General features: G+C 43.7%; 1 protein-coding gene across 3 annotated transcripts in view; it reads left to right on the top strand.

The window, feature by feature from the left end:
• TAF1B (TATA-box binding protein associated factor, RNA polymerase I subunit B) overlaps positions 1–24,148 on the top strand; it is a 68,454-nt gene that overhangs the window by 13,124 nt on the left and 31,182 nt on the right. For 2 of the 3 annotated variants that reach the window (XM_047845220.1, XM_047845222.1), the window contains 3 exons: positions 3,173–3,326; positions 10,568–10,724; positions 16,936–17,035. In XM_047845220.1, coding sequence (XP_047701176.1) covers positions 3,173–3,326; positions 10,568–10,724; positions 16,936–17,035 — 411 coding nt within the window. The remainder of the gene's footprint in view (positions 1–3,172; positions 3,327–10,567; positions 10,725–16,935; positions 17,036–24,148) is intronic. The other variant, XM_047845221.1, reaches the window with a different exon arrangement.

A 24,148-nucleotide genomic window follows, 5' to 3' on the forward strand; every position in this document is an offset into this window, starting at 1 on the left:
TAATTTTTACTGAAGAGTATACCTATTTTGAATATACTCGATTTTGAAAGGAAAAAGGACCAAGTACTTTTAAGTTAGAAGCTTAGTCTCCTCAAATATTCAGTAATTGCTTCATGCTTTGAATGTGACTGTGCCAAGAATTGTAAGGGGAGTGCATCTGAATCCTGGCTTCACTACTTGTGACTTGTGTGATCTTGGGCAAGATAAGCGACTTAAAACTTCCAGAAAAAGCAAACAAGCAATTGCATAAATCAGGGTAAGGGAAATAGCAAAGGGGGTGGCAGGAAAGGGTGCTATTCGAGACGGAGTGATCGGGGAAGGCCACGCCTCCCTGATGAGGAATCGTAGGTGAGAGTGAGCCATGAGGATATCTAGGGGAAGAAATGCAGAATTTCAGGACTGACTCAGACCTGCTGAGTCAGAGTCTACATTTCAACACGGCTCCTAGGTGCTCCTTACACACACGAAGGTTTGAAAAGCCCTCTTCCAGATTAAGACCTGATGGTGGCTGGGATCAGGTTGTAGCAATGGAAATGATAAGTGGTAAGATCCTAGATAAACTTTGGAATAGAGTCGACCGAATTTCCTGTTGGATTGGACGTGGGGTGTGAGAGAAAGAGAAGAGTCATCAAGGATGACTTAAGGTTGGAGCTTAAGCAGTTGGAAGGAAGGAGTTGCCGTCAACTGAAATTACAGGTGGAACAGGAAAATCCGTAGTTCAGTTGGGGACATGTGACGTTTGCGACAGCTATTAGAGGAGACTGCAGGTCTGTTAGATTTATAAGCCTTCAATTCAGAAGAGAGGTCTAGGCTGGAGATATAAATTTGGACGTTCTCTGTCTCTCTCTCTTTTTTTTTTTTAATGTCTATTCATTTTTGAAAGACAGAGGGAGACACAGCACAAGCAGGAGTGGGGTGGAGAGAGAGGGGGACACAGAATCTGAAGATGGCTCCAGGCTCCGAGCTGTCAGCACAGAGCCCGACGCGGGGCTCAAACTCACAAACGGCAAGATCGTGACCTGAGCCGAAGCCGGACGCTCAAACGACTGAGCCACCCAGGTTCCCCTGGACGTTCTCCATATGTATTACAATCATCAAATCGAAAATGCCATTATTTGGAAGATGCACCATTATTTCACATATCCCCGAGAAAGAAAATAATTCTGTAAATCAAACTGTGACATGCCATTGGTTGTCAGAAACACCCTGATGCCAGGGGTATGAAAACATGGGGAAGGGAAGAGCATTTTGGAATCAAAAACAATCTAGTAGGTAGTAGTCAAAACCACAAGGCCAGATGATATCATCGAGGAGTAAAGACAGAGAAAGGAACCAAGGACTGAGCTCTGGCCCGCTCTAGGGTTAAGATGTTTGGGATAAAAGCAACATCAACAAAGAAGTCTGAGGACCAACTGGTAAGTTAGGAGGAAGGTTGGAGAGTGAGGGGGCATTCTGGAAACGAAAGAACAAAGAGTTTCAAGAAGAGGGGAGTGATCAACTGTGAGAAATACTGCTGCCTGGCCAGGAAGGAAGAGGGCTAAAAATTGATGAGTAGAGTAGCAGGACCACAAGTTTGATTAGAATGACGTATAAAAGGGGTTCCTGGCTGGCTCAGCCTGTGGAGTATGCAGCTCTTGGTCCTGGGGTTATGAGTTCAAGCACCACGTTGGGTGCAGAGATTACTCAAAAATAAAATCTTCAGGGGTGCCTGGGTGGCTCAGTAAGTTAAGTGGCGGACGCTTGGTTTTGGTCAGGTCATGATCTCATGGTCGTGGATCGAGCCCCACATCAGGCTCCACTCTCTCTCCCTCTTCCCTCTGCCCCTCCCTCCCTCAAAAAAAAGATGTTTAAAAATGACAAGAATGAGGTACAAGATAGACTTGGAAGAGAGAAATTGGAGACAGTGAGTCTGGATAACTCTTCCAAGGCATTTAGCTGCAAAGTATAAAGAATTTATGTTGTAGATGGAATCCAGGAAAGGTGTTTTGTGTGTGTGTGTGTGTGTGTGTGTGTGTGTGTGTGTTTTAAGTGGGATAAATGATAGCATATTTGTGTACTGATAGGAATGATACAGGAGAGAAGAAATTTTCAATGGAGAGAGAGACAGTAGAAGTGAGGGATAATCTTTGAGTAGACGGGGTGGAATTGGGTGCCCAGAGGGAGAAGCTGGCTTTTTAGATGGGAGCTTGGATAGTTTGCCAGAAGAATCAGACAGTCAAGTTCCTGGCAGATGGTCGCCTGCGTACGATTGTGGACGTTGTCTTCTGATTGCTTTGGTTTTCTCAGTGAGTCCGTGCTTATCTGCCAGTTTTATTGTGTACCTTGTCTCATGCTTACCTGTAGAGAGGGGAAATGTATAACAGAGGACACAAGCATCTCATCCCTGATTGATTGGTTGATTGATTGATTGATTTTACTTTATTCTCTTGTGAGTTTCCTTAACATGAGTCTTACCTCTTCTTCCTAAGATTGAGTCTCTTGGTCTGCACAACTGATAAATGTGGCCTTTGGACTGTGATCAGTTTCCCCAAGGTAATGTCAGCTGATGAGGCCTTTATGTAGCCAGCCACATTTCAACAATACGTGTGTGAAAAATTAAACAACGGTCTGAGATAGTATATCCTTGTCGGTTAAGTGTTGTAAATAGTAAAGTGCCACAGGAACTCAGGGAATCAAGAACTCTTGGGAAGAAGAATTGGTTGGGAGACAGCATGACAGAGTAAATAACGGATTGGAGAGATAGAGAAGAAAGGATAGTCCAGGGAGGAGAAATGGCATTATCGTAGATCCAAAGAGCAAATTCCCAGGTAGGCTCAGTGAAGATAAGCCAGCATTGTGCATGGGGTCATTATCGACATGCCCATTGGTGTAGCTGCTAGAGCTACAAGGGAGATGTTGGTCACAGGGAGAAGGAAGCCTGATGCGTCTGCTGGCAACCTGTTTCCTTGCTTAGCCTTGTCTGCAGCCCTTCTCCGGGAGCACCGCCAGGAGCTGCTAGGGGACACCTGGTGGAGGGTAAGGTCCTTTGGTCTTCGGAACCTGGCAGATGGTTGCAGTTCTCTGGAGTAGTTTGCCTTATGGTGTTTCAGATGGGCAGGACTTGGTTAAGCTCGTGGAAATTAACTGCATTTTCAGTTCCTGTGTAATAATTTTATGTATATTTTGCAAATAGGTATTAGAAGATAACCAAAGTCATTCAGACTGGGAGAGTGAGCCTGAGCTGCTGAGTGACTTCAGCTGCCCTTCTTTTGTTGAAAGTGGAACAGAGTCTCAGCCTGATGGCCTTGCTCAGAAGCCTTTCCCCATCAGCAAAGCATCACAATCAGGTAAAAGTGAGAATCAGACTACCTAGAATTTTAAAGCTGGTAATGTACCTTAAAAATAATTTAGTTCAGGGGCACCTGGGTGGCTCAGTTAAGCTTCCGACTTCAGCTCAGGTCATGATCTCACAGTCTGTGAGTTCAAGCCCCATGTAGGGCTCTGTGTTGATAGCTCAGAGGCCGCAGCTTGCTTCGGATTCTGTGTCTCCCCCTCTTTCTGCCCCTCCCTAGCTCGCTCGCACTCTCTCTCTCAAAAATAAATAAATATAAAAAAAAAATTTTAGTCCAGGGGCACCTGGGTGGCTCAGTCAGTTAAGCATCCCACTTCGGTTCAGGTCATGATGTCACAGTTCGTGAGTTCAAGCCCCCAGTCGAGCTCCGTGCTGACAGTGCAGAGTCTGCTTGGGATTCTCTCTCCCTCTCTCTGTCTTTCACTCCCCCGCTCTCGCTCTCTCGCTCTCTCACTCTCTCTCTCAAAATAAAATAAAACTTAAAAAAATAATTTAGTCCAATCTTTTCGTATTTCAAGAAAAGGAATGTGGCCTAGCAAGAAGCAATGACTTGGTAAATCATATGGCTAGGAGAAAGGTAAATGAAATGAAATCTTAGGGCAGTTTTTTAAAAAGGTACATTGTCTCCACATGAGAATTTTTATGTGATTTTTATTTATTAAAAATTTTTAAGTTTATTTATTTATTTTGAGAGAGACAGAGCACGAGTGGGGTAGGGGCAGAGAGAGAGGGAAAATCTTAAGCAGGCGCCTCAGTGTCAGCGCAGAGCCTGATGCAGGGGTCGAACTCACAAAACTATGAGATCATGACCTGAGCCGAAATTAAGAGTAGGACGCCTGAGCCACCCAGGCGCCCCTTTGTGTCATTTTTTTTTTTTAATTTTGTTTTTTCAACGTTTATTTATTATTTTTTTGGGACAGAGAGAGACAGAGCATGAACGGGGGAGGGGCAGAGAGAGAGGGAGACACAGAATCGGAAACAGGCTCCAGGCTCTGAGCCATCAGCCCAGAGCCCGACGCTGGGCTCGAACTCACGGACCGCGAGATCGTGACCTGGCTGAAGTCGGACGCTTAACCGACTGCGCCACCCAGGCGCCCCGCCTTTGTGTCATTTTTAAAGGGTGTTGAACAATAAGTGGATCCGGAAAGAACGAAGCTCATAAAGATCATGTACGTGTGGGCTCAGAATTTCCAAAGAAAAGTTGCAGCAGAGAAATGATAGGTCTTACCGAAATGATAAGATTGGTAAGAGTCAAAGATGATATATCCGACTTCTAATCATAGACTGAAGCAAAATTTATCGTATCGTGTGTGAGTTTCACTTTCTGATTTAATTCCATAATTTAAAATAGGTAAGGAGTATATTGAAGGTAACAGGTGTAGACCTTCCCCAACACATTTATTCATGATTTTAATTGTTTCTACACTACACTAAAAAAAAAAAATAATAATAATAATAAAATAAACATGGTGGAAAACAGACCTCAGAGAACGGACCAGGCTCTTATTATAGATTACTAGAATCTTGATGTGTGCTGACAGAGTTCTTTGGGAGATTGCTTCCAAATCGTCTGGTGTTAGGGATTGTGGAAGTCTGGGTTGTATGATTACATATGGTTTTTAACAAAGCATTTCTTGTGTGGACTGCTTCTTTGCAAGTCTGTTCCCCCTAAAGAGCAAATTCCTTTTATCAGCATATCTGCATTACTTGCTGGACTGCACAGTGACACGGATCTCAGACAAGTTATTTTTTGTGTCCAAAGAAGTAAAGAAGTTAGAATCATAGAATAATTGGGCCGCGGTGGATCTCTGGAGTTTCCTTTCCACGTTTTCAGGCGGGCCTGAACGCCACTGTCCCCAGGACTAGGTCTGAAGTCATCCAAGCCTTTTAGAGTACCATGATTGTTTCCCTATGTCTTTTTTATTTAAAAAACAATTTTTTTAATGTTCATTATTTACTTTTGAGAGAGAGACAGAGCACGAGCAGGGGAGGGGCAGAGAGGGAGATACAGAATGGGAAGCAGGCTCCAGGCTCTGAGCTGTCAGCACAGAGCCCGATGTGGGGCTCGAACTTACGAACTGTGAGATCATGACCCGAGCTGAAGTAGGACGTTTAACCGACTGAGCCACCAGGTGCCCCAGATTATTTCTCTATGTTAAGAGTTTTTGTTTTGGTGTTTGCTTTTAGTAAATGGTGATCCTTAGAGCTTTATTTTAGTTTCTACATGTAAAGTGACTACTAATACAACCTTTATTTCACAACTATAAAATACAGAGCGTCACAAAGAAAATCATCAGTTATTGTGCCATCCAAAACCAAACTACTTTGCTGTAGATCATTCCAGAAAGTTTTTTATTCATGTATACATAGAGAGAAAGGGAGATGTAGTATTTTGTTTTTGTGAAAATGTAAACTATTTCTACATTCTTTAAATTTTTAATCAAAATTCTATATGCATGTAATTCAAATAGATTTATAATGCTTGATATGAAAAAAATTGTAGTCTGTTTTTCCCCTAACTGTGCTGTTCCCAAGAGATATTCATTTTCAGCTCTTCTGCAACCTCCATATCGCAAAAAAAAAAAAAAAAGTTTATTTTTGAGAGAGAGAGGGAGTGCGTGAGCAGGGGAGGGGCAGAGAGAGAGGGAGTCACAGAATTTGAAGTAGGCTCCAGGCTTTGAGCTGTCAGCACAGAGCCCAGTGGGGGGCTTGAACTCACCAACCGTGAAATTATGATCTGAGCCGAAGTCAGATGCTTAACCGACTGAGCCACCCAGGCGCCCCTGTAACCTCCATATCTCTATAGCATATGCTTATAGTATGACATCTTGATTTCTGCTTTTGGACGTTAGCTGTTAAATTCCAACTACAGAAGATAAATCTTGGCTCTTTCACACCTTTCTCACTGTACCTTCCCCATGTAGTCACCAGCACACGATCGTGCATTTCTTTTTCTCTGTCTTCCAATACGATTATAATTTTTTCCTAGCCCAGCATTTAGTGTGAGCTATGTAACTTGCTATGATTATACTTTTCATAGATCCTTTGGTTTCCTCAGAGTTGATAATTGTCTTGTCACTTGCTTAGTTTTCTAGTTACTTATTACTAATCTATAATTTATTATTAGTGTATCTCCACACTTCCTCCAAGTTCTGAAAATCTCTCAATTTCTTAGCTATTCTGCCAATTTCATCTTCAGAAGAAGTCTTGGTGGAGCTTCTGACCCACCCTTGTCTACAATGAAATATCCCTAAACGTATGACAAGGCTGTCTTTGGGATCTCTACCACCATCCTGAAGATGCTCTTACCTTTTGTTAAGTTCCTTACTTCCTTGACCCTATTTCATCTTTCCTGGTTTACTCCCTGGTTTTTGTGGAGCATCTTTTCTTATTTTCCTGAGGATATTGATATGATAAGTGATAATATTTGACCTCGACTTGTTTTGTCCTCTGCTTCTTGTATTAGAGGTTTTCTTCAAATATGTATGAGGCTAATATGGCTGGTCTTCTTAAGAATGGAGACTGAAAGGGGCGCCTGGGTGGCTCAGTCGGTTAAGTACCCGGCTTTGTCTCAGGTTATGATCTCACGGTTCATGAGTTCAAGCCCCACATTGGGCTCTGTGCTGACAGTCAAAGCTTGGAGGCTGCTTCAGATTCTCTCTCTCTCTCTCTCTCTCTCTCTCTCTCTCTCAAATAATAAATAAAAACATTAAAAAAATTTTTTTAAAGAGACTGAAAAATTGAGTGAAAGCCTCGTATCCATAGTGAGTTTTGCTAGTTGCACTGTGCATGATCTAGCTGGATTATTTTCTTCGCAGGCCTCCAGCATGATCATCTTTAAATCTTTTCCCCCTGAGCTGATAGGATTTTCAAGAGAAATCTCTTTGAGTCATCTGTTTGGAGGGTGTAATCCTGGCTGTTCTAGGAACTGGGTGGGAAGAAGGCCTGAGAGGAATGTGGGGTGGGGGTGGGGGCTGTCTCAGTACTCAATATGTACACTTGCACTTCACCCTGCTGTTTTTCATAATATCCTGCTCTCAACTGTATGTATGACTGATATATGCCCTGTTCCAGAGACCCTTCATTTTACTCTTTCCAGAGAAGAAACTTAGCAATTTTCTGCCCAGATTGGGAAGGCGCAGGCATTTGCCAGATGGGGTTGGCACATGACTCTGAGTGTCTGACTGCTTCTCAATCAGACTTTCAAGTAATCTTTCTGGTGTTAGACCCACCTTCACCCGGTTTCCAAGATTTAACCGATTCTGGAGCTTTCTTTAGAGGTCCCCAGGGAAAAGTTACATCGGTTTATGGTTCTCCCTATTGCTGGTTTTGAATCCAGCTTTCTCGACGCTGCCGGGGCAGTAATCACCTGTCCATATGCTTTCCAGCTTTTACAATTTTATTGCTGGGGCACCTAGGTGGCTCAGTCGGTTAAGCGTCCGACTCTTAACTTTGGCTCAGGTCATGATCTCATGGTTCGTGAGTTCGAGCCCCACATCGGGCTCCATGCTGACGGTGCAGAGTCCACTTGGGATTCTCTCTCTTGACCTCTCCCCCGCTCACGAGCTCTTTTTCTCTCTCAAAACTAAATAAACTTTATTTATTAAAAATATATATATTTTTAAGTTTATTTTATTTTGAGAGCGAGAGCAACGGGGTAGGGGGGAGAGAGAGAGAGAGAGAGAGGAGAGAGAACATCCCAAGCAGACACCGCCCTGTCAGCACAGAACCGGAGGCGGGGCTCGAACTCATGAACCGCGAGATACAAGAGTCGCACGCTTAACTGACTGAGCTGCCCAACAGCTGGTCTAGGGACTCTACTTTGAGAACCATCGACAGAAGCATTAAGTAATTTGGCATGCAGTATCCCATTGCCTGGAATTAAATTTCTATTCGTGTCACTTAGGTGGTTTTTAATTTGCTTCATATTATAGACGGTCCTGCCACAACGTGCCCTGACCTTGAGTCTTTGCATGTTCTAAAAATCATTTCACTAGGATGACAGTCTTGAGCTGCTGGCCTGTTTGCCACCAAATAGTTATTGGGTTCCTCCTTTGTGCTAGGGCCCGCTCGAGGCCCTGGGGACCCGGTGACAAGCAAGGTCAGCCACCTGCTTAGATTGTAGTGGGAGGAGCTGGAAAATAAATGCACACATTCATTAAAAAGTTCAGTTACTGATAAATGCTATGAGGAGAGGATTTATAGGAGTTGGAAAAAAGGATTTTGAGGAGTAATTTGGAGAGTTTTATCCAAGCAAGTGGGGTTTTGGGGGGTCGTTCTTAGTCCCGCTTTCTACTTACCCTCCTTCCAGCTTTATTTTTTTTTTTTTCAACGTTTATTTATTTTTGCGACAGAGAGAGACAGAGCATGAACGGTGGAGGGGCAGAGAGAGAGGGAGACACAGAATCGGAAACAGGCTCCAGCCCAGAGCCTGACGCGGGGCTCGAACTCCCGGACCGCGCGATCGTGACCTGGCTGAAGTCGGACGCTTAACCGACTGCGCCACCCAGGCGCCCCTCCTCCTTCCAGCTTTAAACACCAGCTGCATCATGACGGCTCGGAAATTTCTCTCTCGAGATTCTTCTCTGAACTACAGATTTTTATACTCATCTGCCTACTCAACATCTCCATTTGTGCAGTTAGTAGGGCCTTCATTTAACACGTGTAATTCCGAAACCTTAATTTTCTTTCGTCAAACTTGCACTTCTGCCGCCTTCCTTGTCTCAGTAGATGGCATTTCCGTTCTCCTGTTGCTCAGGCCCAAACTCTGAGAATCATCCTTGTCTTCTCTTTTTCTCTCCTATTTCGTGTTCAGTCCATCAACAAATTCTTCTGACTCTGCCTTCAAAATATGTCCGGCTTCCCACCACTTCTCACCACCTGCAGTGCTGTTGTCCCAGCCCAAGTGCCCGTCATCTCTGTCCTGGCTGGTGTGTCCTGTGTCCACTCCTGCCCTCCGACAGCTCCGTTCTTCGTGCGGCAGCCGGAGAGAGCTTTTTAGAGACACGAATGGGATCAGGTGGTTTCTCTGTTTGAAACTCTCCAGAAACTCCTCATAATACTCAGAATAATGTCCAAAATACAAAACGTGACCTATCAAGCCCTGCGTGATATTTAAAAAAATATTTTTAAGTGTATATTTATTTATTTTGAGAGAGAGAGAGAGAGAGAGAGAGCGAGATCAAGCAGGGGAGGGGCAGAGAGAGAGGGAGACAGAGAATCCGCTCCTGACAGCGTGGAACCCCGACATGGGGCTCGAACTCAAAAACCGTGAGATCATCATGACCTGAGCCAAAATCAAGAGTCAGGCACTTCACCAGCTGAGCCACCCAGGCGCCCCTATCGCTTTCTTCCTTATCATTTCCTACCACTTTCCCTTCACTCGCGGTGCTCTCGCCACACTGGCTTCCTTGCTGCTCCTTTGAGTCCCCTCCTGCTGATGAACGCAGTGTTCTTCCTGAGCTCCTCAAGACTTCCTGTCTGAATGTATTCACGTCGCCGCTCAGATGCCACCTTCCCCCAGAGGTTTCTTTCACCATCCGTGTAAAGTAGCACCTGTCTCTTGTCTTCCCATCACTTTGTATGCCCCTGCATTGCCGTTTTCCTGTGTGGCCCTTACCACCGTCTGTCAGTTGCAAGTTTTTTTTTTTTTCTCCTTAATAACCATCTCCCGTTGCTAGAATGTTAAGTTCCAAGCGATGTGCGACCCTGTTCACTTCCATTCCCCGGACCTAGAACAGGGGCACAAAGAATGAGATGAGGGAGTGTTGAAGGAAGGAGCGAGGACAGATAACGTCCTGTGCTGTCCTGGAGGTGTTTCGGAGAGCCCCTCACACAAAAGGGACACGTAGCTTGGGGCCTGGACCAAAGCACTTCCACACTCTTTGCTTTGCTTTGCTCTATAATTGTTTTTCCTTTTACTTTTCTGAAAAATTGTTCCAGTTCACTATGAAAACATTCAAGCAGGTCAAGTCCCTCTTTAGAATCTCAGCCCATCCCACTTCCATAAAGAACCAACTTTCTCTAAACCAATTTTTAGCCAATTTTTTGGCCAATTTTCTCTAAACCATCATGGCTCTTTTTTGCCAGTTGCTCTTTGTAAAGATTGTATCAATGATAATTTGATTTTAAGATATTGAAAATGCCTCTTCGGATTTTTTTGTGGTTTTTCTTCTTTGGCTGTCCAAATAGCTATTTGCTCTTAAAAAAAAAAAAAATCTCCATTTATCTCTTAAGAAACAGCCTCCATCTGTTCTGGATCTCTTGATGGAGTGGAATATTCGCTACGAAAGGAGAAGGGGATCGTGAAGATGACGGTGCCGAGGACACTTGCCTTCTGCTACCTGTCACTGCTGTGGCAGAGAGAGACAGTTACTCTCTCAGATCTTTTGAGGTAAGCCGGGCCTCTCGTAGGATGATGTCTTTGCTGATTATCTGTGTGAACGGGGGGACAGCCTTTGGATATCTTGAATTTGTCAAGGAGGCTTCAATTGAGGAAGAGAACGGAAAGATTGGGTAGCCTGGGTTCCAATTCTGAACTGTAACCCTCCCTGGGCCGGCGGCTCATCTCCTGGGTTTCTTTCTTTATATAAGTGAAATGATGGTATTTACCTTACACGGTGTGTTGGAAAATTAATTATCGACTGTGAGTAGAATGCTCTGAAGATGAAAAGTAACACTTAAGTACCTGAGTAGTGGTATTAAGTATTTTGCATTTCTAAGAGAGAAGATGAACAGAGGACCTTTACGTTGGCGAATATGGTTACTAGCAGTTACTCCAACGCATACATTGGTGCCGTCAAAAGCTAAAATATAGGTTGTCTGTGTTTATAAGATAAATTGAAAACAAAACTATTAGGAAAACCTGTTAGTAAATGGCCAGTATTTACATTTTTCAAGATAATTTACAGTGTTTTATAGTTAATGAGTAAATTAGGGCATTGTGTGTAAGCCGTTCTCATTAAATAGAGGATGTGCCAAAATCATTAGCGTGTTAATATCTCTCTTGCTTTATATATATATTCTATTTTTTTTTAATGTTTATTTATTTTTTTTTGAGATGGAGAGAGAGACAGCATGAGCAGGGGAGGGGCAGAGAGAGAGGGAGACACAGAATCCGAAGCAGGCTCCAGGCTCTGAGCTGTCAACACAGAGCCCGATGCGGGGTTGGAGCTCACGGACCACGAGATCATGACCTGAGCTGAAGTTGGACGCTTAACCGACCGAGCCACCCAGGCACCCCCTATATATATATATTCTAAACAATAGCATTAGGTTTAATCCGTGTGTAGAGTGATTTTAAGAGCATAGGTTTAGAACCAGACTCCTGGGTTTGAATCCTGGCTATGCCACTTATATGTGACCTTGAGTAAATTATTAAATTTTCTTTGCCTCTGTTTCATCACTGGTGAAACGGAGCTAATAATCATAATATCTACCTCACAGAGTTGTAACCACTTCCAGTAATGAGCAGTCCACGAAAAGCACTCACCACAGTGCCTGGCACATAATAAGAACTCAATGCTAGTTATTATTGTTTCGTTGTCTTCATCACCATCATCGGTACTAGGCCCTTTGATTAAATAAAATGTCTCCAGTAAATGATGATAGTGCCTTTGAGTTTGGCCACATCAACCAAATAACAAGGCTTTTCTCAGGGGTGATTAACTCCGCATGCAGATAGTCCATTATTCAGTGAATTTTACTGTTAAGTTAAAAACCTCACCTTGCTCCATATGCCTTCACTGGGTGATCTCATCTTCTCTCAAGGCTTTAATTACCATCTATATGATGATGCCGCCGCCCAAATTTATATCTGCAGCCCAGACTTGTCTAGTGAGGGTCAGACCCATCTATTCATACATACAGTTGCCTGTTGGACACTACTGGGGTGTCTTTACGGTATCTCAAAATCAGCATGGTGGAAAGAGTTTCGTCTTTCATTCAGCTCTCTCTCCATGTTTTCTTCCTTCGTAAATACCATGCACTCCGTTTCTTCCTATCCAGAAACCTCAGAATCCTTGACTCTTTCCTTTCTCCACGTCTGCAGTCAGTCATTACATCCTGTCAGTCATACTTGAAACCACATTTCTCCCCATCCCCTCTGGAATCCACGTGGATTACTTAGCAACCTCCCAAGGGGGTCCCGTGTCTACAGTCTCTCTATTTTCCTTTCGATAACCCAGAAACAACAATCAAGTCACGTCGCTAGAGTTGGGTGAAGGGGCTGTCCAACTACCCACTTGGGTAAAGGAGCTGTCCAACTACCCAGTTGGATAAAGGGGCTGTCCAGCTACCCAGTTGAGTAAAGGGGCCGTCCGGCTACCCAGGGCAATCTATAAGGGAGTAACAAGACTGCTAGAGATCTCACAAGATGTAGAAAATAGTACTCACCGGTAATTCCTCTTAGGGAGAATATTATATGTGTTTGGAAGGATGGGGGCAAGATCCTACACCTTTGTCTCTCTCCCTCTCCCTCCTTCTTTCTCCCTCCTCCCTCCCCTCCCTTAAAGGAGATTTCTGAAGTACCTTCAAAGAGATTGGATCTAGTTGGCTGGAAGGCTTTTATTTTGCTCTGTGGGACATACAAATTTGGGAACCGAGCCTAATTACCTGGGGCAACAGGAAAGGAGATAGCTGCCACTGATCCTCTTTCTCTATTTTTCTCAGAGAAGGAGCTCCAAGTCACAGGTTCTCAAAGTGTGGTCCCTTGACCGGCAGCAACAGCATCACCTGAGAACTTGTTAGGGATGCAAATTCTAACCAAATTCGAACCCATTCTAACCTTCTGGATCAGAAACTCTGGGGGTAGGGCCTGGTAGCCTCTGTTTTAATAAGCCATCCTGGGGAGTCTCATGGATGCTAAAGCTGGAGAACTACTGCCAAACTTGGAAAAATATTTAAAGAACATTGATTTGAAGGAAATACATTATTAGTAGCCTGGCCCCAGTACCCATATTTCTTATACTCATCCTATGTGTCACTGCTTGGTTTAATCCTTTAGCAGCATCCGTAGTCCTTAGAATAAATTCAGAAATCTTAAGGCAGCCTTTAAAGAAGCCTGCCTACTACCCCAGTGATAACAATAGTAATAAAAATAGCCAACATGCATTCATTCCACAAATATTTCTTGAATACCTACTTGACGTAGGGGTTATTCTAGAGTCTAGACCCTTGAATTACAGTTGTGAGCCATACAGAACAAGTTCCTGCTCTCGTGAAGTTCAAGACCAGAGGAGGAAACAGATGAATATTGAAATAAATGAAAAATGATGAGTGAAGTGCTGTGTGGAAGATTGCAGTCAGATGATGGCTACTGTAGACTGGCCATGAGGGAAGGCCTCACTGAGAAGCACTTTGAATGGGAGTAGAGCAGCAGTGAGTATCAGAGATACTAGAACTCCAGGTCGAGGGAGGTCGTCAGTGCCAAGGCCCAAAGCAAGAGCACGGTCTGTGTGATTAAGGAGCAGAGGAGGCCCGCGTGACGGGAGTAAGAATTTGAAGGAGTCGTAGGAGGGTGAGGACAGGGACATAATAAGCAGGGACCAGATCTTTGTAAGCCAGGGTAGGAGTTTGGTTTTTTTTTTTATTGAGGTATTATTCACATACAATAACGTTCACCCTTTTAAATGTGCAATTCAGGGGTTTTGAGTATATTTACAAGGTTGTGCAACCATCACCTCTATTTCCAGAGGATAATCGTCACTCTGGAAGGAAACCCCACACTCATTAGGAATTTGGCTTTTAAGTGTGATAGCAAGCCCCTGGAAGATTTTAGCAGGGGAGACGTTTTCTAACCGTTCGGGCAGCTCTGAGGAAAATGGATTCTAGGTAGGCAGAGGTGGAAGCAGAGGGACTGGGAGATCTTTTGCTATATTTCAAGCAAGAGACAGTGGTTTGGATTAGGGTGGTGGCAACAGAAATGGAACACGGTGCATGGGCTCCGGATGTTTTGCAGGTGGACCCGGCTTAACGCCGATGCATTACTTCTTAAATGATCTGTGATGGAGAACCAATTTGTTAAACTTCCAACCTGTCACAGATTAAAACTTTTGGAAAATACCACCTCCCAATTATAAATAGAGACTCTGTTTTCAGGGAACGTGGTCAGGAGGGGCATATGGGAGGCTTTTGGTCTCTGGCAATTCCTCCGTCAGCTTCCTGGGTTGATTCAGAGACCGATCTGATATACTTACCAAGATGAAATAGATTGTTCAGAGATTTGATTCAGTATCTCTTTTTTTGGAAAAGTTCTATATTTTTCTAAAAGAAAAAAATTAAAAACCCACAAAACTTGGAAAGAGGTCATGAGCAGCACTCTTGTAAATGGTGAAGATTGTTAAAACCCCAGATGGCCAAAACCTGCTCTGTGCAGATGTCTCGGTTTCCCCTGGTCAGGCTTATATTCCTTCCTGTGCTCCTACGGCACTGAGCGTGTGCCTCTGTAGGACACTGCGGCACTGTCTGTACTGGCTCATCCACAGCCATCTGTCTGTCCTGCTAGGACCATGGTGGGGGCTCTTCAGGTCTTATTCCCTCTGAACTAACCCTCACCCAGGGCTGTCGTAAATGTATTATCACATAGCGGGGATGACTACATAAATTAAGAATATATTCACATCATGGAATACTACATAGTTATAAAAATGATAAGCATGTAATATGCCCTGTATATAAAAAACCAAGAATGTAGTTCCAAAATAATTGAATACCGATCACTATGCACAAACACTTTTTGTAAATGAAAGAAATGAAGGAACACTAGGTGAGGGTGGTTTTCCCTATAGAGCTGCTCCAAAGAAGCCTGCTTTATCATTAAACTCCACAAAACACCATTTTTTAAAATGTTTATTTATTTTTGAGAGAGAGACAGAGAAAGAAAGAGAACACGAGTGGGGGAGGGGCAGAGAGAAGGGGAGACATTGAATCCGAAGCAGGCTCCGAGCTGTCAGCACAGAGCCCGACGTGGGGCTTGAACCCATGAACCGTGGGATCATGACCTGAGCCAAAGTCAGACGCTCAACCAACTGAGCCACCCAGGCACCCCCACAAAGCACCGTTTTTACATACTACTTAATTCTCAACTTTCAGTAGACTAAAAAGTTAAATCACATTTTTTTTAAATTTTTTTTCAACGTTTTTTATTTATTTTTGGGACAGAGAGAGACAGAGCATGAACGGGGGAGGGGCAGAGAGAGAGAGGGAGACACAGAATCGGAAACAGGCTCCAGGCTCCGAGCCATCAGCCCAGAGCCTGACGCGGGGCTCGAACTCACGGACCGCGAGATCGTGACCTGGCTGAAGTCGGACGCTTAACCGACTGCGCCACCCAGGTGCCCCTAAATCACATTTTTAATCTGAAACTAAAGTTGAATCAATATTCTTTAACACATAAAAGGCTAAAGATGTCAGGTTAGCTCTAGCAACAGCAGAGACTTTGACCCAAAACATTTGTATACTAATTTATTCCTGTCTTTATCTTCTTTTCCTTAACCATTTTCCTATTTTAAAAGTCTAACAGGTGCATACGTATATATGGCCCAGGTTGCAAGACCCCAGGCCTCACTCTGCGCTCGTCCCTGCTTTGGTTTTCTCCTTACCATCTTTTCCTACTTGACAGACTGTAGATCCCATTTGTTTGTTTTGTTTGTCCTCTCTTTTCACGGGACATAAAACTCCTCGGGAACAAGCGTATTTTCCTGTTTTGTTCATTGCTATGTGCCCACAGCCTCAAATAGTGCTGGGTTTTAGTTCTCGATAAATTTCTGTTGAATTAATGAATGAGTTGTAAATAAATATGTGTGTGTATTTATATACATATATAGGTGCGATTTTCTTCAACTCAATAATTTACTCAAGATATTTGATCGGCTACCGGGTACTGGACATTGGGGTGGAGTGATAAGCAAATGGGCAAGGTCCCTTCCCTTAATTATTTCCAGTGGCAGGTCCTGGTGACAGGAGCGTAGACAAGGGAGCTGTTCTAATGAGGAAAATGGGTCCAGGAAGGTCTCCCTGAGGAAGTGATTTAAAAGAGCAGATGCTGGGGCGCCCGGGTGGCTCATTCGGTTGACTGTCCGACTTCAGCTCAGGTCATGACCTCACAGCTCATGAGTTCGAGCCCCGTGTCGCGCGCTGTGCCGACAGTTCAGAGCCTGGAGCCTGCTTCTGATTCTGGGTCTCCCTCCCTCTCTCTCTGCCTTCTCCCGTTCATGCTGTCTCCCTCTGTCTCTCAAAAATAAACAAACATTAAAACAAAAAACAAAAAACACGTAAAAGAGCAGACGCTAATCCTTTGAGGGGAGCGGGGGGTAGGATATGCCGTGTCTGCAAGCCTGGTGGTGAGTTGACAAGTAGGACACATACTTCTTAGAAAGACTTAATCTATTTAGGAGCTTAAGAGATCGTTAGATAATTGGCTGAATGCCTTCTCCACACGTGGGCACAGAGAATCGTTGACATTTTCAGATTGATCATCTTGTGGCAGAAACGACGTTCTCAACTGAGTCTTACCTTGTCTTTGAAATACGATGTTTTCGGCCCTTTTGTCCACTTTGCGGAATCAGTACGTACTCCTTACTGAAGCTTTCTTTTCCAAAATACAGATTTGTTGAAGAGGGACATGTTCCTTACGTAAATGCTTTCCAGCATTTTCCAGAAGAGATGAAATTATATGGGCGTGACAAAGGAATCTTTGCTATAGAGGCAAGTTATTTTCTTTTTTTACTTGGTGGTCACTAATAAGACACAAAAACAGTATGGTGATTTGTATTCCTTTCCTGACTTATTATTTGGTGCTGGGAGTTTTCTAAAAAGTGGCATCTAGTTTTTGTTCTGCCCGTTTGTCATAATTTATTTTCCTCACGTGGTTTCTTCTAATCCTTTAGGGTATCCTGAAAAGACAGCTATAGTGTGAGGTGTGCGTACTGCCAATAGGTATATTGTTAAGACTGAACTTTAGAAGTGTTATGTAGAGACCTTTAGGTAATCTCAAGTTAAAAAAATGTTTTTTGTTATTTGCCTACTATGTTGCTTTTGAGAAAAAGAGAAGAAAGTTATTACCTTGTTTCAAGAGGTGCAATTTTCAGTGCTTTGCTTATTAGTCTTTTTCTAGATCCGTCTTCAGATGTCTCCCGTGGAAGGGCTTCTGTCCCTTTAATTAGGAGTCTTTATCACTGTTTATAGTGCTCAGATTATCTTCTCTTTGTTCTTCATCAGAAGGTTTGCAGGATCCTAACTATAACTATTATCGTCTGTTTACCCACTTAAGGAATTATTGTTATAGCCTTCCCAACCTTCACCACCTTACATCGTCTGTGGTTTCATTCGAGAGACATTTGTGATCCTTACTAAACCCCTGCATAAGTCTGGTTCGCTGTCATCCCAACTTTACATCTCAGCAAACAGCTCGGGGAGACAGAACGAATGCCAAGGCCATACAGTCGGCAGTCTCCGGCTTGGAGCTACCGAACTGGCAGCCTCTTCCTCACTGTGTCATCTTGGGCTCTGTTCGCTGCCGCTCTGCCCTCCTTTTCACGCCGGTTCCTCGAAACACTGAAGTAGGTGCTATGAAAACACAATTATGTGAAGTACTGATTTTGAAGCATTGAGCCAGAAGCGAATGGATGATTGGAAATGCAGATAAACAAACTTGCACAAGACCGTAACATTTTACATCTGCATTGAATTTAGAATATTGGTCACTACGAGTGATCTGCAGGGAACCTTAGAGTTTTAAACCAGAAATGGCTCCACTTTAGAACCAGTTGTGCAGGAGCAGGTCCTGTGGATTTAAAGAGGGGAAGCAAGTTTGCAGGCGGGTTCCCCGTGCTGCCTCTGTGTCGTCCCCGTTTATTCCATCTCCAGGAGAGAGGAGACGAGTCCCTCGTGCACTTGGACTTGCGGGGGTGTGCGTCCACGGGCAGCACAAGGAAGGAGGGTATGGTTGTAGGCGGCACTGAACCTGGAAGAGACAAAGAAGAAATCATAATAGTGGTAGCACTCATGATGTACCAGGCCCCGTTTTACGTATTTTATGAACTCCTTGATTATTCAGGCCCATCCTGTGAAGTACATATTATTACTACCCTGATTTTGCAGATGAGGAAACTGAGGCACAGAGCTATCAGGCAACTTGCCTGGCACTCTCACTCTGACCATAGTCCAGCATGGCCAAGGTAGCCTTAGTTTGGAGCGAGACAAATGTGGGACCCCTCCACGCAGGGAGCATTGGATGAGACGCGGGGACAGGAAGTGGAAGTAGGTCATTGAGGCAGCGAAGAAGCTCCGGACTGGTTACCAAAACCGAGAGGTGGCCCTGTGGTGGAGATGGCACCTGAAACCGGAAGGCAGGGGATAGGGGGTCTGACGGGAGGATGATCTGGGCTGGAAGTGCCCGTGTGGGTCATGTGTCCACGAAGCACAGGCTGGCCTTCCTGAGAGACGGATCTTTATGAAAAGGCACGTTAGTCTGTTTCTCCGATTGGGCGGGGTTGTGATCACGTATTTTTTTTTTTAATTAAAAAAAATTTTAAATTTGAGTACAGTTGACGTTCGGTGTGACATTAGTGTCAGGTATACAGCGTGGTGGTTCGGCACGTCTGTCCATTTCGCGGTGCTCACCGCACGCGTAGCCGCCATCTGTCACCATACAGCACTATTACATTTTTTTTTAACGTTTATTTTTGAGAGAGACAGAGACAGAGCTTGAGCGGGGGAGGGGCAGAGAGAGGGAAACACAGAATCCGAAACAGGTTCCAGGCTCCGAGCTGTCAGCGCAGAGCCCGATGCGGGGCTCGAACTCACGGACCGTGAGGCCATGACCTGAGCCGAAGTCAGAGGCCCAACCGACTGAGCCATCTGGGCGCCCCGTTACAAGCACTATTAAAATATCACCGGCTGTAGTCCCTATGCCGTACGTTTTCTTCCTGTGACTTATTCATTCCGTGACTGGAGGGTTGTGGTAATTTATTTAGAGGACTGGGGACAAGAGGACACATCCTGTTTTTCCAGTCCGCACTCCAGACCCCAGCTAATTTGCCAGAGGTGTGGTGGAGGAACTGAACTTGAGTAAAGTCAGGGAGATATTTACAAAGTAGAAGATGTTCCTACCACCTTAGGAGCCCTGTTTGTCTCAAGTTTTTAGTTTCAGAACGAGCCTGCACTCAAGGTTGATGGGGTTTTCATCGTTTTTTGTTGTTGTTGTTAACGTTCATTTATTTTTGAGAGAGAGAGAACACAAGCAGGGGAGGGGCAGAGAGGGAGGGAGACAGAATCCGAGCTGTCAGCACAGAGCCCCGCGTGGGACTCGAACCCACGAACCTCAGGTCATGATCTCACAGTTCGTGGGTTTGACACCCGTGTCAGGCTCTGAGCTGTCAGAGCCTGCTTTGGATTCTGTGTCTCTGTGCCCCTCCCCTGCTTGTTCTCTCTGTCTCTCACTCAAAAGTAAATAAATAAACCTCAAAAAAATAATTGATTTGAAAATCTGTATAATTCATTAATTAGTAATTTCAAATTTAACTGCTAAAAATTTGTTCATGGTTAGTTTTCTGAGCCTTGTTCAAGTGTTCCACTGAAAGGAAAAGACATTTAGCTTGGTAATTCTCAGTCTGTGTCTTTGTATTTGTGTGGTTTTTCTAGAGGGACCAATGGAACTCAGCATTTTTGCATTAATCACCCCAGTGTAGTCTTCGGTAATAAAAAATTCTCTCTCTCTTTCCCTCCCTTCTTTCCACCTACCCCCCACTTCTCCCCTCTTTCCGTCTCCTCTCCCTTTCTGTCTCGTCTTCCTTAATCTTCAGTATGTTCTGTGTCTTACATTCTAACTGACTGGGCTTTAACCTGATTTCTCAGAACCATTCACCACTCAAGTTATGTCGATAATTTTGCTTGGTTGAGGTTATTTGTACTTTTTGCTAGTGCCTAAAATTATTTACTTGTATTTAACTCCCTAACCACATCGTAAGCTTCTTAGAAATAGACACTGGGATCTTTTATATGGATCATGAAATATTAAAACTGGAGGAAAATTTGTAGATCACTTAGTCCACTTTTCTTAGTTTTTCAATAAGGAAACAGGCCTAAGAAAAGATGTGATTTGGGAATAAGTAAACACCTACTTCATTAGGGTTTTCGTGAGGATTATTTGACATCTATTCAAAGTGCAGGTGAATCACAGACGTTGAAATGGACACGCCTTCTAGGTCTCAGGATGGAAAAGCTTTTCCTCTGAGGAGAAGATGAAGGGTTATCCTCACGCTACTGGGAGGGAAAAAAATGTACCATTTTTGGAAATTAAAATTTTCATCTTAAAACTCTGTTAAAAATAAATAGAACAAAACCCACTTTGAATATGCACATTTCTACGTTTTCTGAAAGGAGGTGCCAGGAAGTTCATGGATATGATTCTTGCTTTTCCGTATAGTGTTTTCTAATTTTGGTTACCATAAATGCAGCTTCTTGCAGAGGATATTGCTTCCTGGGCTGAGTTTATATGCTTGGGAGTGGTGGCTAACCAGCAATTTCCTTTTGAATTTAGAAATTTGGTTTCACTTTATACTCACAGAGACACTCAAACTTCACTCCATAAAAAATAATTATTTTGAAAAATATATACCTTGTCCTTTCGAATAGTAATAGGTCCCCTTATTGCCAAATGTGTAAATGACTGCAAGAGTGACATAGGGCACACAATCAAGAAACTGCTGTTGTCGTAGCCAGTGTGGCTTACGTTTCCCAGAAGACCGGCTTAAGCCTTTAGCTAAGAGTGGCTTTGCCCTCATAGGCAGTGTGGGAAGGATTGCCTGCAACTGTTAGAGCCACGTTTATATCTGCTGGTGATTCGGGTTTTCAGCCTGAAATATTATGTTCTCACTATTGTATCAAATCTAGACTGTTCTCTGCCCCCCCTGAGTTTTTATAATTTGAGACTTAATAAATCTTTTGTAAATTAAGCAGCAAAACGAGGGGCTCCTGGGTGGCTCACTCGGTTAAGGGTCTAACTTAAGGCTCAGGTCATGATCTCACGGTTCGTGGGTTCGAGCCCCGTGTCCGACTCTGTGCTGACAGCTCAGAGCCCGGAGCCTGCTTCAGATTCTGTGTCTCCCTCTCTCTCTTCCCCGTCCCCCACTCGCTTCTGTCTCTCTCTCAAAAAATAAACGTTAAAAAAATTTTTTTAAAAGAAGCAAAATGAGTTAATGTTTACTTGCATGTTTTACTTTTACTCTGAGACTAATTTTTGCTCATCCTATCAGTTACCATGAGAGGCGTATTTAAATCTAAAACCATGATGACCACCTTTTCTTTCATGTTCTATCAGTTTTTGCTTCAAGTATTTGGGAGCTCAGGTACTAGGTGCATAACAACTAGGATATTTTGCCTTGATGAATTGACTCTTTTCACTATGGAACGTCCTTTCTCCCACCCCTCCCACCCCTGATAAGAATTGCTTTCATATCTACCTTGTTCAGTGTTAATATAGCCAGTTCAATTTTTTAAAAAAATTATTTGCCTAATATATCTTAAACAAATTTTTTATCCTCTCTACATCTTTATTTTTAAAGTGGCTTCTGGGGCACCTGGGTGGCTCAGTCAGTTAAGCACCCGACTTCGGCTCAGGTCACGATCTTGCGTGGTTTGTGTGGGTTTGAGCCCTGTGTCTGTCTCTGCGCTGACAGCTTGGAGCCTGGAGCCTGCTTTGGATTCTGTCTCTCCCTGTCTCTCTACCCCTGCCCTGTTCACGCTCTGTCTCTCTCTCTCTCTCTCTCTCTCTCTCTCTCTCTCTCTCTCAGAAATAAATATTAAAAACAAACAAACAAATAAATAAAGTGGCTTCCTGGGGAGTGCCTGGATGGGTCACTTGGTTGGGCATCCAGCTCTTTATCCAGGCTCAGGTCATGATCACACAGTTGTGGGATTGAGCCCTACATCTGGCTCCGTGCTGAGCTCGGAGCCTGGTTAGGAGTCTCTCCCTCCCTCTTCCGCTGCCCCTCCCCTGCTTGTGCTCTCTCTCTCTCTCTCTCTCTCTCTCTCCCATGCACGCTCATGCCTGCTGGCGCTTTAAAAAAAAAAAATTAAAGTGGCTTCCCGGTAGACAGAATGTGGTGGTCTTGATTTTTTTTTTATGTAGTCTCATATTCTCTGCCTTATAATTACATGTTTTTAAAATAATTCTACATTTAGACCGTTGACATTTAATGTAATTATAAATATGATTGGGTTTACATCTACCACCTTGCTGTTATTTGTCCCAGCTAGTTTTCATTTTTTTCCTTGTTCTCCTGCCTTCTTTGAATTGACTTTTTTTTTTTATGATTCTATTCTCCACCATCAGTGTATTAACCGTAGCTCTGTGGGCTTTGTATGTGTGAGATTGTTCTAGAACTCCTAATACTCATCTTCAGCTTCTCACAGTCCACCTCATGTGTTGTATTTCCCTGCTCCCATTCTCTGGTGTCCAGCGTACTTTTTTATTTTAAGTTTATTTATTTATTTTGAGAGAGAGCGAGCGCTGGAGGGGCAGAGAGAGGGAGAGAGAGGATCCCAAGCAGGCTCTGCAGTGTCAGCACAGAGCCCGATGCAGGGCTCGATCCCATGAACCGTGACCTGAGCCAAAACCAAGAGTTGGTTGCTTAACCAGCTGAGACCCCCCCAGGCGCCCCCGTGTTTTCATTTCCTGTGCGTGTATGCCCAGAAATGGAATTGACGGATCGTATGGTAGTTACAGTTTCAGTTTTTCGAGGAACCTCCGTACTATTTTTCTTCAACGTTTATTTATTTTTGGGACAGAGAGAGACAGAGCATGAACGGGGGAGGGGCAGAGAGAGAGGGAGTCACAGAATCGGAAACAGGCTCCAGGCTCTGAGCCATCAGCCCAGAGCCCGACGCGGGGCTCGAACTCACGGACCGCGAGATCGTGACCTGGCTGAAGTCGGACGCTTAACCGACTGCGCCACCCAGGCGCCCCTCCGTACTATTTTTCTTAGTGGCTGCACCAAATTACATTCCCACCAACAGTGCACAAGTGTTCCCTTTTCTTCCACAATCTCGCCAACATTTGTTACCTTGTCTTTTTGATAGTAACCACTCTAACAGGTGTGAGGTGACATCTCCTTGTGGTTTTAGTTTGTATTTCCCTGATGATTAGTGATGTTGAGCACCTGTTCATGTACCTGGTGTTCACTGGTATATCTTCTTTGGAAAAATGTCTCTTCAGTTCCTCTGCTCCTTTTTTAATCAGATTTTTTTGTTTATGCTATGAAGGTGTGTGCGTTCTTTATATTTTTTTGGATATTAACCCCTCATCAGATACAGGATTTGCAAATATTTTTTCCCCATTCCATAGCTTGCCTTTTCACTTTGTTGGTGGTTCCCTTTGTTGTGTAGAATCTTCTTAGTTTAATGTAGTCCTACTTGTTTATTTTTGCACCTTTTTTTTTTTTTGGAGGGGGGTTGTCAACCCCAAAAAGTCATTGCCAAATTGAAGTCAAAGAGCTTACCCCTTATGTTTTCTTCTAGGAGTTTCATGATTTCAGGTCTTAAATTTAAGTCTTTCATCCATTTTGAGTTGAGTTTCGTGTATGGTGTTAAATAGTGGTCCAGTTTCCTTCTTGTGCATGTGGCTTTCCAATTTTCCCAGCACCATTTATTGAAGACACTGTCCTTTCCCCATTGATATTCTTGGCTCCTTTGTTGTAAATTAATTGACCGTATATGCACGGGTTTATTTCTGGGCCCTCTATTCTGTTCCTTTGATCTGTGTGTCTGTCTTTATGCTAATACCATACTGTTTTGATTACTGTGGTTTTGTTACATAGT

The sequence above is a fragment of the Prionailurus viverrinus genome, unplaced genomic scaffold, assembly GCF_022837055.1.
Source record: "Prionailurus viverrinus isolate Anna unplaced genomic scaffold, UM_Priviv_1.0 scaffold_33, whole genome shotgun sequence".
In the NCBI taxonomy this organism is placed as follows: Eukaryota; Metazoa; Chordata; class Mammalia; order Carnivora; family Felidae; genus Prionailurus; species Prionailurus viverrinus.